This window comes from Amaranthus tricolor, chromosome 1 (assembly GCF_026212465.1).
Source record: "Amaranthus tricolor cultivar Red isolate AtriRed21 chromosome 1, ASM2621246v1, whole genome shotgun sequence".
Taxonomy (NCBI): Eukaryota; Viridiplantae; Streptophyta; class Magnoliopsida; order Caryophyllales; family Amaranthaceae; genus Amaranthus; species Amaranthus tricolor.
Genome location: NC_080047.1, coordinates 10,155,004 through 10,169,494, shown reverse-complemented (window position 1 = coordinate 10,169,494; position 14,491 = coordinate 10,155,004). Strand labels below are relative to the sequence as shown.

Here is a 14,491-nt window from a genome sequence, read left to right as displayed (position 1 = left end):
GCCAATGTCAAAATATATACACAGCTATGAAACTAAGAAAGGTAAGAAAATAAATACAGAATAAGAATATTACTGAATATCCTAAATATGTTAAAGAATATTTCTAAGTATCCTAAATATGTTAACTTTCCTACATTGAGCACTATAGTCACATCAGTAGGAAGAAAGAGCTCTTCGACGAGATCCTTCCGCCAAACTCTAGAAACAGGATCAAAAAGAATATCAAATCCGAATGCATTATCAAAAAGAAGTATTGAGCACTATAGTCACATCAATAGCACTATCATTAAGGCCGTGGCGAGGAGAAATGATCTTTCCAGATCCAAATCCAGCAACCCAAGAGTCTTTCCAAATCTGAATGCATTTACCATCCCCAATACACCAACGAGACCCTTTATCGACAATATGTCGAACACTCCAAATACTCCTCCACACATAACTGGGATTATGACCGACTAAAGACTCCCAAATAGACACGTCCGGAAAATACTTGACCTTCAAAGCCCAAGCAAAAAGAGAATTGGGAACACAATGAAGCCTCCAAAACTGTTTTGCTGATAACGCATCATTAAGATTTTCAATGTCCTTGAAACCCAAACCTCCATCGCATTTATTTAGGACAACACACCTGCTTTCAAGCTTTCCACAGAATGCCAACATCTGAACTCGAAGTACCCCACCAAAAATTTTGAATAATACTCTCAACCTCATGACAGAAAGTAATGGGAAGCTTAAAACAGCTCATAGTGTAAGTTGGAATGGACTACAACTTTAATAAGAACTTCATTACCAGCTTTGGAAAGAAGCTTCTCCTTCCAACCTTGAAGATTTTTCCAAATAGGATCCCTAAGCCCCGCAAAAGAGAATTTTTTTGACCTGAAGAAAACAGTCGGAAGCCCCAAGTATTTGTCATGACTGAGAACTTCTTTGATACCTAGAACACCACGAACCTGATATCTCACCTGCCTTTCAAGCCGTTTATTAAAAGAAACTTCGCTTTTATCCCGATTAATCTGTTGCCCTAACAACCTCTCATAACGAGCAAGAATCTCCTTAATAATCAGGGCTTCTTTACAACAAGCACGGGCGAAAATCATACAATCATCAGCGAAGAAAAGATGCGAAACCTTAGGGGCACCTCGGGCTATAGATATGCCATGAATAACTTTATCTCTAAGGGCTTTGTTCATCATAGCCCCTAAACCTTCGGCACACAAAAAGAAAAGATATGGGGAGATAGGGTCCCCCTGACAAAGACCACGCTCCGGAATCACATGATCAGACAACTCGCCATTGACCAAAAACGAATAAGATACCGTCGAGACACAAAACATGATCCTACTGATCCAAACAGAAGGAAACCCCATTTTTTCTATGACACAAGCTAAAAAATCCCATTCAATTCTATCGTACACCTTGCTCATATCCAACTTAAGAGCCATATATCCCAATTTTTTGGCTTGATTATGTTGCATAAAGTGGAAGACTTCAGATGACAGGAGAATATCATCTAAAATCAATCGACCTGGAACAGAGGCACTTTGGTTGTCATCAATAATTTGAGGAAGAATAATCTTGAGCCTATTAGCAAGAGCCTTCGAAATCAACTTGTAAGAAACATTGCATAAACTAATAGACCTCAAATCTTTCATCTCAATGGGGTTTGGAACTTTAGGAATAAGAACCACAATAGTATGATTAAGCCCTTAATCATAATGCCTATATTGAGAAAACCCAAAACCATGTCACAAATATCATTTCCCACAATATCCCAATGATGCTTATAAAAGAGAGCAGGAAATCTATCCGGATCCGGAGACTTACAAGGGTGCATGGACTCTAAGCCGGCTATAACATCATCTTTAGAGAAAGGACGAGCAAGGGAATAGGACTTGCAAGATTTTAATATGAGATTTTTAAAATAAAAAAGTCTTATCGTTTGTTTGTTATGTTATGAACTTGGATGAAAGATTATAACAATGAAAGTCTCAAATTAAACACTATCCTCCTCTCAAGACATTTTTTCGTTCCCTTTAATCAAATAAAAACTTGGACATTTTTAGACCAAGTCTCGTTCCCTCAAATCCCTCCTTGAAATCCCATGTGACAAACACCTTTAGTGGATGGCTATGTAATTGGTTTTTATGACTTTTGGCTTTTGACTTATTGATTGGTCAAACAGTTAAAAAAAATATTTAGTAAATGATTTTTAAAGCAGTTGAAAATGTAACTTTTAGACCAAAATGAAAAAGTTGCTCCAGCTTGCTTTTTTTGTTGACTTTTGGCTTGTTAACCCACTTTTTATCTAATAAACAGCCAACTATCAATACTCAAATTTATCAAACATCTCCACAAATAGCTAGCTTTTTTATTTAACTTTAAAGCCAACAAAAACAACTAATATTTTCAGTTGGTCAAACAAATCAACCAAAAAACGAACATCTAACAACCAATAGTAATTGCCAAACATCCCATAATATTCCAGCGAATGATGTAAGAGGTTAAGTCAAATTTTTACTGTTAACTGCAATTACATATATCTAGTTTTAGGTTTACAGCTTCAATAAATACAAATTAGGCTTAGACAGAGTCACATAGACGAACTACTGTTGCAACAAACACTAAATTATGCCACTACAATTATTGTTATTGTTTTGAATTTTGACTTAGACTATATCTTACTGCTAATTCGTACTCCATTAATTCGTTTCTTAAAACATTTTCATAAGGAATATTCAAAAGAATTAATAAAAATAAAATTTTTTAGATAATTGATATATTTTCTTATTGAATAATAAATTTGATGAAGTAAAGTAAGAATTACAAACCTTAAAAAAATATTAAAAGAAAATTAGTGGAAAAAATATGAGCACCACAACTAATAAACAAACTATTTTACAGGGGTGTTTTGCAATCGGTTGTTGGCTGTTAGCTTTTTTAGTTAACTTGTTTGATTAGTTGGAAATGTTGACTGTTTTTGTTGGCTTTTAAGTTAGTTGAAAAAACTAGCTATAAGTAGAAATGATTGGTAAATTTAGTATTGGCTGTTAGTTGTTTATTAGAGAAAAAGTAGGCCAACAAATCAAAAGCCAACCAAAAAAGCTAACTGAAGCGGCTTTTTCATTTTGGCTTAAATCCAGTTTTTCAACTGCTTTAAAAACCATCATCAAACACCTTTTTTAGCTCTTTGACCAACTAACAAGCCAAATAAAAAGCTAAGCAAAAAGCTAAGAACCAAACACCCCATAAAATTAGTGAGAAGCGTGTGGAGACTATAAACGATATAAAAATATTAAAATAAAGATAGTAAAATATATACAGGACTATAAATATTATTAAAATATTAAAATAAGGATGAATATGATAATTTTGTCCGAAATTTGTTATATAGAAAGATTCTTTATGTGAATAACAAATAAAATACCTCACAATGATAAATGAGAATTTCTTTAAAGAACGGAGAGTGAATTATTTATTGCAATTGCTTATATTTATTACTTATCCTTATCATTATTGGTGTTATCAATTATTGTTACTACATAGAAGTATTTAACTATTATTTGATAACTAACGTTGGCTATAATAATATTTAAATTTATCGGGTTAGTTAATAATTTTGTATTTAATTTATTTTTATATTATAATATCATTTTTAAATTGGATAAAAAGATATAACCCCGTTGTTTTCTAATGTTCTTTCCATTTAGAATATTTCAGCCTAAGGAGAGAAAAATTCGATTTATGGCTTTGACACATATTTAAAAGATAAAATATATCCATGTGAAATGTCGTTAGATTCGTCTTAATGTATACTTTTTTGTTATGTATTTTTATGATTTTTTATCATGTGTATGTAGAGATATTGAAGTTTAAAGTTTGTTTTGAACACAGTGCAAAAAGTAAACAGGAAGAACAAAAAAGAACGGAGGAAGTACATGTTATACGGCTAATATTTTTAAAATCCAATTGACTTAATTTATAGTTTGTATTTATCAGAAAAAAATTTAGGAAAAAAATTCTAATTAAATTTCTTATTTATTATGACTTCCCACAAATTCATAATAAATATTATTAGAAAATAGACGTTAAATGATGATTTCAATGCACCAACTATATAAAAGTCCTAATACATTTAATTCTTAAATAAAATATATATTAAGGCGAGGTGAACACAATATATTTGTTGAGTTTAGACCCTTGATCAATTTAGTTCATTCAATTTAGTGCAGTCAACTTATAATTTTCACTATATTCATTTAATCCAATACATTTTTATTAAATCAGTTAAATTCAAAATAACACAAATTTTGTACGACTATCCTAAAAAGCTCGGGTTTTTAAATCTCACATTTCAGTGATAAAAAGAGGGTAAGAAATAAGAATTTAGTTTGCTAGATGATGAGGAAAACTTGCCCAACCAATGAATATGGTGGGAAAATTTTGGTTGTAAATTTCTCCTATTATTAGTTGTATGTTAATATTTCATACAGATTAAGAAATGGTAAAATCATTTAAAATATGTGAATAATATTAAGAAAGTTAAAATGGGTAGATTAGAATAAAAACAAGTAATAAGGATATTTTTATTAAAGAAAATTGTATTAAAATAAATAAAATAGATTAAAAAAAAAAAAGTGTGATAATATCTCAGACATAGAGCAGTTGATCCATTAGCTTGTGGGATGAGGACGATACTTCTCCTTACTCTCTGCATGTTACTACATCGATATCCTAATATTAATATCCTATCTTTTATATGCAAATAATTGCATTGTTTAAGTTTGCAACCCATTTGGTCAGTTGGTCATAACTCACATGATAAAGAGTTGGGTGAGAATTTATATACTTTCCCATCAAATGTGTAGATAACATCACTTTATTAAAAGTATTGTAATAACAATAATGCACAGGGACACATGTTTAATATATGAGATAAAATATATTTTTAATTTTTACAGGATGTTTATATAATGAGAAATAAATAGAAAAGATTGAAAAAAAATTTAAATGATAGATGATTTTTTATTTGTTGTCCAAACATAGTGTTAATGTCTGTCCATGAGACAAAAAGAAATAAAATTTAAAAATAAGAATAGTGTGTTGTAATGGCAAATTTTAATTATAAGAAACCTAAATGTAATTAACAATAGATTTTAAATGTTTTTCCCAGACGTCATCTTGAAACAATGATGATTTTCTTAGGCCCCAAATTGCGTGCAGTATAGACAAGCTTTAAGAGGCCAAGAGAAATATAAATATATCTTAAATAACATACCTTATTTATAATCCATCTATAATGACTATGTTTAATATTGAAAAATTCTCTTGATCGAAAGTTTAAACTAAACCTTCCAAATACAATATCTTGCATTTTGTGTTATTCTGCAAAAGTCACCAATGATGGAAAATGGGAAACATAATATTAATTTCCATATATGATGATATATCACATCATTTAATATATAAAATGATAACGCCCCATCACACATTACTCTTCTATCCCTTAGTGTGTCGTTATATATTTCTCGATTTTATTATACTTATTAGGTACTTATCCGTGTTATGTACGGTATTTATAAGATTTGTTATCACAGATTTATAAAATATTTTAAATTAATGTTGCTAAAATACAAAAAAGGGGTTTAAGTAATGAAACATGATTAAACAATAACAACACGTTTATGTATATATAAATACATAAGTAACGATAAAGACAATTAAATTGTATTATTTTATTATCCCAAAAAAAACTTATTTACTATTTAATTATTATACATAAAAAATTAAAAATCAATATATAATTCATGAATCATATGGCTTAGTTTTCTTGATTATAAACCTCTTCTACAATGAAGATCTGATTGAAACTAAGAGTCAAAGGACATTCAAATATTAGCAATAACTTATGAACAATAAAACGATGTTTTTCTACAATAAAAGAACCATGATTTAGCACCAAATAATCCAAAATAAATCATGGAATCATGACAGAATATTAAAACAAACCAATAAGAATGTGTTTTATATTATTTTCATAAAAAAATTTCATTATTAAAAATGCAGTTTCATAAATTCAAATTGTTTTAGATGTATTTGATTGCATTGCAATTCCTACACCAAAAAAGGTATAATATAAAAAACTAATAATAACTTACACACACATTTAAATTGTACCAAATTGCAAATTTATTATTCTCAATCTAACAATTAGTGTATCGATATAAGAAGAATAAAGTAAATTAAAAAAATACCACTTATAGCAAACAAATAAAACAACAAAACTCATCATCCTTTATCATCATATATATAAACACCAAAACCAAATTAAGTAAGTAAACTTCTTTGGATACAAATAACAATATGACATAAACGAAATTATAACATTTTTAGAATAAAGTTGAGGTATGAAAAAAATGATATTCTTTCGTCTTGTCTTGAAACTTGATAAATATATAGTAGAATTTATAGAGTAATCTAAACTTTTCACATTATTAATAATAATCATATACTATGGTTTTCAAAGAATTTAATGAAGGTAATCAAGGGACTTGTTATTTGAATTTTCTGGGAACAACCTACAATTGTTAATTTAATAATACCTTAAACTTTAAATAATAGCTATATTGAGTAAAAATCAATGCTTTTAAATAATACTCCCTTCGTTCTCAAATGTTCTTCTTTTTGGAATATTCCACCTTAAGCAGAGAGAAATTTAATTAATGTTTTTGACACATATTTAGAAGATAAAATACATCCAATGTGAGATCTCGTCAGATTCTTCTTAATGTATACTTTTTTATTGTGTATCTTTTATAATTTTTTATTATGTGTATTTAGAGATATTGAGGTTTAAAATTTGCATTGAAAACTGCGCAAAAAGTAAATGGGAAGAACAAAAAGAAACGGAGGGAATAGCTACATTTAATGAATACCATGCAAATCTTATTAAGTCTATTAAGTTCATCAAGAGTCACAATACAAATTAAAAAATGAAGTTCTATCATTCATACGAAAACGAAAGGCTTTTATTTATTATAGATATTATTATTATCATCATTATTATAACATTTAAATTTGAAAATTCAACACTATAATAACAATGAAGCAAAGCATGGAATGAGCTTTTGAGCGTCAAAACACTCTTTGATAGAGTAATATGTGGATAAACTTTTCCTAAATTTTAATATGTGTATGATTATATTTTAATTTTTACATAATCCAATACATAATTATAATTATTAATATTTTAACTATGCTAAGTTGCTAACTAAATATTACAAAAAAATGAATGGTAGGAGTATAAGAAAAACGTCTTTTATGCACCGGGGGCCATAATCTTTACCTAATTAATGTTAGTGACTTAGTGTAATATATCTAATTCAACCTATCACCAAAACAACCATTAAGTCAAATATATCTTTAATATAAGTTATGCACAAGATGATTAACACATTTTCTTAATGAAATAACTGGCTTGTTTGATTAGCTGAAAATTTAAAAGTATTTATTTATTTTGTTGGCTTTTAAGCTAGCTAGATAAGTCATTTTTAAGCTGATGTTTAGTAAAATTATGTATTGAGTATTGACTTTTATTAAAGAAAAATAGGTCAATAAAAAGCCAACCAAACTGATTTTTACACATTTTAATCAACTAAAAAGTCAATAGCCAAAACCAACTAAAAAGGTCAATAGCTAAAAACCAATTAAAAAAAATTAAAAATTATTTACCAAACACTTTTAGAAATTTTGTTTAGTATTATAGTACTAGTAAGTGTGGGATAAGTGGATTCAATAACGTCCTACATTATTTTTTTTTGTTTCTACTTATGTTAGATTTAATGATATCTTATATGGGATGATGCAATGTGTTGAACTAGGCTATATGTTAGAAGTTAAATTTTCTTGCAAATTTTCCAATTGAGATGTTTTTTTAATTACTTAATTTAGTTTTACATTTTTAAAAATTTATAAGATAATTTTTTTTTTCATTTTGCCTCGTACCCACAAAACATTAGATCCGACGCTATATTCCCCTATCATTAGTAACATCACATATGTAGTATCTACTTTTTCTTTGTGTCTATTTATAAGCGCAACGTAACAAATTAAAAGGCATCGATCGATAAATAAGTCTAATCCCAGATCAGATTAATAGGATTACAGTACTATACTCTTAAATCTCTATTCATCTCTCCGCTTAAGTCTCTCGACTAATCTCTTTTCTATATAAACTCTCCCTTGATCCATTTCCCCTCGCAAACTTCATTTCCCTCTTTTCTCATTTTCTCCAACAAAAATGGCGTCTCCTAAACCCTTTTTCTCTCTCCTCATATTCCTCTCCCTCCTTTCTCTCTCTTTTGCCATTGACAGGTCGATCATCACCTACGATCGCAACCACAACATCGTATCATCATCGGCGAGGACCGATGCCGAGGTGATGCAAATTTACGAGTCATGGCTAGTTAAACACCGTAAGAATTACAATGCGTTGGGAGAAAAGGAGAGGAGATTTGAAATCTTCAAGGATAACTTGAATTTAATAGATCAACATAATTCTGATGAATCACAAACTTTTAAATTAGGGCTTAATAAGTTCGCTGATTTGACTAATGATGAGTTTAGATCTATTTACCTAGGGAAGAAGACGAGAAAATCTTCAATGAGATCGCTGTCTAAGACGAAATTAAAGAGTGATCGGTATGCATTTAAGGAAGGTGATAATTTGCCGGAATCTGTTGATTGGAGAGAGAAAGGTGCTGTTGCTTCCATCAAAGATCAAGGACAGTGCGGTAATTTCACTTTCTTTGCTATCTGTTTACTGTTTATGAATTTTGATTTTGTAGATTTACTATAATTTAAATTAATTTTTTTTAAAAATTATTGTTGTTGATCATTTTAATTAGAATTAGAAGTACAAGTTTTTTTGATTTGTAATTTGTTCTTTGGGAAATTCCGCAATTGTGACTTTGAATTTTCGGCTTTTTTTAGACACATTCTTTTTAAGTTTTATGATGATTCGAAGCTTTTAAATTTTTCATGTGATCGATGAAAATTAAGTTACTCATTTCAAATAAATTTTTAAAATGTATGCGCATACGAGTGATCACAGCGTTTGTATAATAAAAAAATTGTCATAATAAGTAATAATAATGTAAATTTAACAAAAGTTAATCTTTTATCGAAAAAGTTAGAAATTTAGGACAGGTATTAAGAAAATATTTGTCCACAATTTGAAAAGGCGAAAAACTCAGAACAACCTTGTTTTGTTGTTTTGTGAAAGTAGGATATTTCGTCGAAAGAGGGGAAACAGACTATTAGGATTTAGGAGTACTTTCATTTGTTTGCTTATGAGTTACGAGTGGCTACTTTTATTTGGAATCTTGTAATTTTTCACCTAAAAACATTACTTTACTTTCATCATGGAGTTTTTATTTCCATATATTAATCTTCTAATAAAAATACTAATAGAAATAAAAACACCACGATTATGTGAGTATTTATATTGAAGTATGTAACGTAATGGAGTTTTTAGAAGATTGTATATGTGTTCGTATTTGGTTGAACATCAGTGGTTGTCATATTCTGATTCTGCTGAACTGGTTTAAACTTTTGTTGAATTGTTTTTCTTCCGATTTTTTTGTTTGAATTGTTCTTGTTCTTGCTTAATTTTTTTGGAAATTTAAAGAGAATAAAGCCTCAATTAATTAGATTAATTTCAGTTATTCATAGGATTATTATAAGTATATGGTTGAATGCTCACTCATTTGATTGAATCTACGTTCTTGTTGATTGAAGAAAGTATAAAGCTTGAGTATAATATGTCGATGAGGAAAGAGTGATTAGAGATAAAAAGTCAACAAATGTGATGTATTTCACATTTTATAACTATTATTAATATACATTAAGAGAAATAAAGCATCTGAATTGCATTGGTAAGCATGTAAGGTTAATGCCTTTAAATATATTTGGTTATACTTTATTATTGAATAAGTAAATGAATTTTGTCTGCTTTCATCACCATATGTCGGGTTAAGATAATTTATTTTCTGCATTAAAAACAAAAACAGAGTACTCCTATGTGATTTATTTTATTATCACCTATAATTAATACTCTGTCGTTTTTTTAAGACTTTGCCTTATCTAATCCAAACACAAAGATCAAAAGGGATAAATTTATAGAGACGGAGTAATACTCCATTCAAGCACCTGTTCTTCTCTTAAATGAATTTACTATTCTGAATTAAATTTAGATTTAATTCATATTAATATTCATTTAAGATGAAAAGAATCTGGGGTGTATGTACCTAAGGTTTCTTAGGAGCTGGGAATAGCTCTTTATGTTTAAAATGATGCTGATAGAATTATTTTCCGTATGGTGGGCCGAATATTGGCTCTATTATACTAGTGTGCTGTTAGCTTTATTTTGAATCTTTTTGTGGCTGGTCCTTCATGAAAATATCTTCGTACTTTCTAATTTTTTATAATTTTTTCTGTTTTCCACTTTACAAATTGTTGTTTCAGAGATTATTTCTAATTGGACTGACCCATTATATATGTTTTTTAAAATATTGTATGTAGATATTAAGAATATATATATGTTGACATTTAAAATATTGTAAGTAGGCATTAAGGATAATGTGAGTAGGCATTAAAAATGCGGTAAATAGGTATTAATCTTTAGCGGATTGGATTTGAGATACGTCTCTAAAAAAGACGGTCTCGTAGGGGAATAATTGTTTCCACTTTTATGTTATGAGGGCCAGATTTTAGATGCCCCACTAATTTCGTAGTGGTCTAACGTATCTGTACCTGCCAAGTGCCCATTTTGTAAATCATTATATCATTTCAGGTGTAAAAAAGGATATTTGTGTACGTATAAGTTTCATGAAATTTGGAAATCTTTAAATCAAAAAATTAAAAAAATAACCAAATAATCTAACTTTCAAATTTATTCCAAAAGTAAGTGTGAAATTCTTAAATCTGAGGTTTGGGGCTGTCCGCAGTTACTAACTGCGAACAGGTCAAAAAAGACAAAATAGTTGTTCGCAGTTAGACCTGTTTTTGTGGAGCATGTTGTTCGCAGTTACTAACAGGTTTGGGAATTGCATGCTTACTTTTGAAATAAGTTTGATAGTTGGATTATTTGGTTCATTTTTTTTATTTTTTAACTTAAAGATTTCAAATTTTCAAGTTTCATATGGATTCGGTACATATTTAAATATTTTAAATCTGTCTTTTGTTAAATTACACTCTTTACTGTACACTCTATTTAACTTGCACTATCTAATTCGTTCTTTATAAATTCATAGTTCCATGTAACCTACTCTGCGGGGATATTTGTGTAACTAGTTTGCATTCAGGATATGGTTATTTGTTTGGAGACTACTTTTAGCTTACCACCTCAGCCTTCATTCTTGCTACATCTAAGTAAATGTTTTACATATTGGGATTAATTGGAGCTAATTTAAAGGGATCGAGAAAAACTACCAATTGTTATCTATAAGAACTTTGGTTATAAAAAACTTGATTATGAGAGATGTGAGATAGCAAGAGGTTTGGTTGAGTAATAAGTTACTCCTTTGTCCCAACCAAATAGCCCCACTTGCTTTCGGCACGGATACTAGCAAATTGGGTAGTGACTTAAAGTTGTGGAGTATTTAGAAATAAGAGTGGATATAAAGAGTAAAAGTGGTGGAGTCATATCCAAAGATAGAAATAGGACAAACTCATTGGAACAGACTAAAAAGAAAAATGAGACAAATTGAATGGACAGAAGATTATAAAGTTTGGGCATTGCTGACTTTTTTACTTTTTTAAAATGAAGGGAGCTGTTGGGCCTTCTCCGCAATTTCTGCCGTGGAAGGAATAAACCAAATCGTTACTGGGGATATGGTTGCATTGTCTGAACAAGAACTTGTTGATTGTGACACTTCTTTCAACGCTGGATGTGATGGTGGTCTTATGGACTACGCATTTCAATTCATTATAAACAATGGTGGCATTGATACTGAAGCAGATTATCCTTATAAACAGAAGGACGGAACTTGTGATCAGGCCAAAGTTTGTACCATGTTTTACCTATCATCAATTTAGCAGTTTAACTGTCTTATAGAAGTGTTTTTTACGAGATTGACATCTTGACTCACTCTGCCTTTTTTTTTTTTTTTTTTTTCTGCAGAAGAATGCCAAGGTTGTCACAATTGATGGATTTGAAGATGTTCCTGAAAATGATGAGAAGGCATTGCAGAAGGCAGTTGCCAACCAGCCAGTAAGTGTTGCTATTGAAGCCGGTGGCTATGCCTTCCAGTTATATCAGTCGGTATGTAAATGCTCTATCATTGCATTTTTTCTCAACTAAATCTGTGATCCTGTTTTCATCTTCTGAAGAAAACTAATGGTAATTGTCTGCAAATGCAGGGTGTTTTCACCGGACACTGTGGATCGGACGTGGATCATGGTGTTACAGCTGTTGGTTATGGCACTGAGGATGGCAAAGATTACTGGCTTGTGAAGAATTCTTGGGGCGCTGACTGGGGAGAGGATGGGTACATAAGGGTTGAGAGGAATGCTAAGAACTTGAGCTCCGGCAAGTGTGGTATTGCCATTGAGGCCTCTTACCCGGTCAAAACTAGTGCGAATCCTCCAAACCCAGGCCCGACCCCACCATCTCCACCTTCAGCCCTTGTAACTTGTGATTCTTACTATTCCTGCCCTTCCGCTACCACCTGCTGCTGTGTCTTTGAGTACGGATCTTACTGCTTTGCCTGGGGTTGCTGCCCATTGGAGTCTGCTGTCTGCTGTCCTGATAACTCGAGCTGCTGTCCCCATGACTATCCCATCTGCAACATTAAGAAGGGTACTTGCAATGCGGTAAGCACATATTACTTCTCTTGCTAAATCCGTCCATTGTCTATTTGAAGTTCTGGAGCTGATATCTTCTTCTTTTTCGTTACAGAGCAAGAACAGCCCATTCAGTGTTAAGGCAATGAAGCGTACTCCTGCAAAGATGCTGTCTTTTTTGTAAAGCACTTAACATTGCAACAAAAAAAGATTTCTCAACTTAGGCAACATCCAGATCGTGCTGCGGGACAACAGTTGCTAAGTTGGCTGATTCTCATCTCATTTAAGTAAAAATGCAGATTCTTGACCATGCATTGTTTCTTCTTGCTTGGTGGTTTTGTATATATTTTCTAATTCGTACTTGTTATATTTATGGCAATCAACTATATTAATGACATGGAACATTGCACATTTTCTTTGATGATATACTGAAGTGTGTGTTGCATATTGTGAATGTGGAGGAATTATTGAAAAGTTGCCAAGTTTCAATATATCTTCAGCTCATTATGGCTTGAGTATGGATATGATCCTAATGTCCGATAAGACATTGTCCTAGTTGGTGGTAGTTTTACTTAATATATCAATGGACAATGGTTATAAGATCAAATCTTATTAATTAAATTTTTTCTCTCCTTTCTTTTGTTTGTTTTCAAAGCAATCCTTTTAATCCAAAATGTTTTCTCTTACATCATTTGATTTTCACCCATTTATTAAACATCAATAATCCCTAAGATAATCAATATTTTATTTTTTTATTTTTTAGTCTTTTAAACTTTTATACTTATTTAAAAATTTCCATCCATTGTTTTCTTTTCTTTTCCTTCTTAACATTAGAGATAAAAATTTAATTTTTAACAAATCATTTAAGTTATTTTTTATAAAATTAATCTTAATATAGTTAGAAATTGTGTTGAGTTTTAATTTTAGTTCAAGAAAATCCTTTTCTTCAATTGTGAAGGCCTCAAATTTAAAAGTTTGTAAAAAATAAACTGGGCCTTAGAAAACTTTGTTCCGCCCTTTAACTTAGGCAAGTCCTTGGCATCATGAAAGTCAAAAAGGCAAGGCACAATATCCAGATTCAGCTCATAAGCTTAAAATATATAGCAATGGTTGATGCCTCTGCTGAAGTTGCTTGGTTGGTTAGGGTGCCTAAGTTGCTTAGTTGGTTAGTCTATCAACTAAAATGGGTGTTGAAAACTTAAAACCTATAACCCTTAACTGTGGCAATCAATATGCTACTATTTATATAGAAATATATGCTTTCAGATCAAATACATTGAATTGGATTTACTAGGGAAATATATAATTCTCTTATTTACCAACCAAGCCCCATAAGAAATTATTTGGTAAGTGTATTTTTAAGTGGGTGAAAAGTTGACTTTTATGTAAAATGAAAAAAAAGTTTTCTCAACTTTATTCAAAGACTTTTTGACTTGTTGATCATTTTTTAAAATAAAAAGCCCACAATCAATATTCATTATCTACGCGTTATCAAATATTTTCAGCTTGTCTTGTAAGAGACGTTCTCACCATGATATTAGTCCATAGAATTAGCTCTTTTTTTAATGATCACTTCTTATTGTACGTGATTACTTTAATAGGTTAAATGTACATAGATCACTAAAATAGAAATAATCAGATTATGAGACCG

General features: G+C 30.4%; 2 protein-coding genes across 2 annotated transcripts; one reads left to right on the top strand and one right to left on the bottom strand.

Moving 5' to 3' along the window:
- Positions 1-240: 240 nt before the first annotated feature.
- Positions 241-711, bottom strand: LOC130825502 (uncharacterized mitochondrial protein AtMg00310-like). Its single transcript, XM_057690792.1, has one exon. It carries the CDS (start codon positions 709-711, stop codon positions 241-243), a length of 471 nt encoding a protein of 156 aa, XP_057546775.1.
- Positions 712-8,054: 7,343 nt separating this feature from the next.
- LOC130825151 (cysteine proteinase mucunain-like) lies at positions 8,055-13,314 on the top strand. Its single transcript, XM_057690223.1, has 5 exons — positions 8,055-8,789; positions 11,825-12,060; positions 12,179-12,319; positions 12,418-12,870; positions 12,956-13,314. The coding sequence occupies exons 1-5, from the start codon at positions 8,297-8,299 to the stop codon at positions 13,022-13,024; spliced, it is 1,392 nt and encodes a 463-aa protein (XP_057546206.1). The 5' UTR covers positions 8,055-8,296; the 3' UTR covers positions 13,025-13,314.
- The last annotated feature ends 1,177 nt before the right edge of the window (positions 13,315-14,491 follow it).

Excerpts from the sequence above, each read along its gene's own strand:
- LOC130825502 (XM_057690792.1), bottom strand. The coding sequence starts at position 711 with ATGAGGTTGAGAGTATTATTCAAAATTTTTGGTGGGGTACTTCGAGTT.
- LOC130825151 (XM_057690223.1), top strand. The coding sequence starts at position 8,297 with ATGGCGTCTCCTAAACCCTTTTTCTCTCTCCTCATATTCCTCTCCCTC. Across the intron at positions 12,061-12,178 it reads GAACTTGTGATCAGGCCAAA|AAGAATGCCAAGGTTGTCAC; the intron begins GTTTGTACCATG and ends TTTTTTCTGCAG. Across the intron at positions 12,871-12,955 it reads AGAAGGGTACTTGCAATGCG|AGCAAGAACAGCCCATTCAG; the intron begins GTAAGCACATAT and ends TTTTCGTTACAG.